General features: G+C 52.0%; 1 protein-coding gene across 1 annotated transcript; it reads right to left on the bottom strand.

Annotated features, from left to right (window-relative positions):
* Positions 1 to 445: 445 nt before the first annotated feature.
* LOC138362930 (dynein regulatory complex protein 12-like) lies at positions 446 to 880 on the bottom strand. The gene has a single exon (XM_069321511.1). The coding sequence runs from the start codon at positions 878 to 880 to the stop codon at positions 446 to 448; it is 435 nt and encodes a 144-aa protein (XP_069177612.1).
* Positions 881 to 1564: the final 684 nt, after the last annotated feature.

Raw genomic sequence — 1564 nt, 5'->3', positions numbered from 1 at the left:
GTCAGCTCGGTCCACTGCAGCTTTAAGGTCCTTTATTCCTGCCTTCTTCACTCTGACCTTGAGTTCCAGATGGAGCATCAACATGAATTTTTCCATCACTATCAACTGCTTCAGCTCCACTATCGTCTCTACCTCTTTGGCCTTCAGACATCATAGAAACCCGCGTTTCATGTCCCGAGCAGTTTCAGCATATGACCTTCCCGATGCCCTTGTGCAATCACGGAAGCGTTTCATGTAGACCTCCGGAGTTAGTCTATATGAGAGGACAACCGCGTTCCTGATTGTGTTGTATATGGCGCACTCCTCGATGTCCAACATGTTATAAGTTTCTCTGGCCTCACCAGTCAATCTACTCTACACTAACACAGCCCAATCCTCCTCTGGCCATTCCTTCAATGTTGCTATCCTCTCAAAATGGCGGAAGAAAGCCTCGGCCTCCAGAGGATCATAGGTGGGTAGATCGTGCTCCCGGGCCTTGAGGTCGTCCTGACGTGCAGGTATCGAGACTAGCCCTCAGCTCGACCTCCCTGTTCGCCTCTATCTCGGCTCGCCACATTTGTAGCTGGGCTTCCCTGTCTTCCCGTTTCAGCCGCGCCTCTCTTTCTTCTCGTTTCAGCTGCGCCTCTCTCTCACACTCTTCACGCCGCAACTGCACCTCTCTCTCCTCGCGTTGCAGCTGTGCTTCTCTCTCCTCTCGACGCAGTTTGGTCTCTAATTGCATTCGCATTATCTCCAGCTGCATGCCCTTCCTGCTACTTTTGGATCCCCCTCTGCTTTCACGTTCACTGTGAGTTCTGGCCACACTGGTAGGAGCTTGGGACGGCTCGCCTTGGGACGACCCTCCCTGGGATGGCTCCTCTCGAGCTGTGAGCTGTGCCATGATCTCTATCCTACGCTCAGCTACCTGAGTGGTTTGCCACTTGTTGGAGCTGAGCTTTTGTATACTCCTCCAAAATTTTCTCATCCCTCGTCGCAATAAACTTCTTTACTTTATCTTCCTCCATCTCTATGTTATCGAGCATACACAACAGCACCCACTAATTTCACCGTTTCAGCCCTTTAGCTGGATGGGTTACACTATCACTGAATTCACAGGCAACACTGATCACGACACTGGTAACACTGTATTGGTACCCTGGCAACACTGTCCTGAAAGCTGGGCAACACTGTAGGCTAACGAACGTACCCTGGCAACACTTTACCTGGACGAACGTATCTTGGCAAGGTCGCCAATTCTTGTTAAGGGGGGTGGGCTGGAGCTCCGCCAGCAAGGGGGGGCTGCTAGGGGCTCAGGAGACAGAGTACTCAGTCTCTCTGTCTCACGTGACTCACCAGAGTCACCTGGTCCCACAGGAGAGGACCACGTGATGCCCACCACCGCAGATCTTCTTTCTGACCACGAAGGGGTCACTGATTCACCCTGTGGCTCTTCAGTCACCCACGGGGAAACTGCTATTAGCAATTCCAGCCTAGACCCACGGAGGAGTGAAGGAAGTCTCAGGCTTACCTTTAACAACACTTCCCCTGAGTCTTGCCTGCCAAACAAAAAGTTGTAGGAATTCCT

Source organism: Procambarus clarkii, chromosome 9 (genome assembly GCF_040958095.1).
Source record: "Procambarus clarkii isolate CNS0578487 chromosome 9, FALCON_Pclarkii_2.0, whole genome shotgun sequence".
Taxonomy (NCBI): Eukaryota; Metazoa; Arthropoda; class Malacostraca; order Decapoda; family Cambaridae; genus Procambarus; species Procambarus clarkii.
This window is presented reverse-complemented; position numbering and strand designations above follow the sequence as displayed.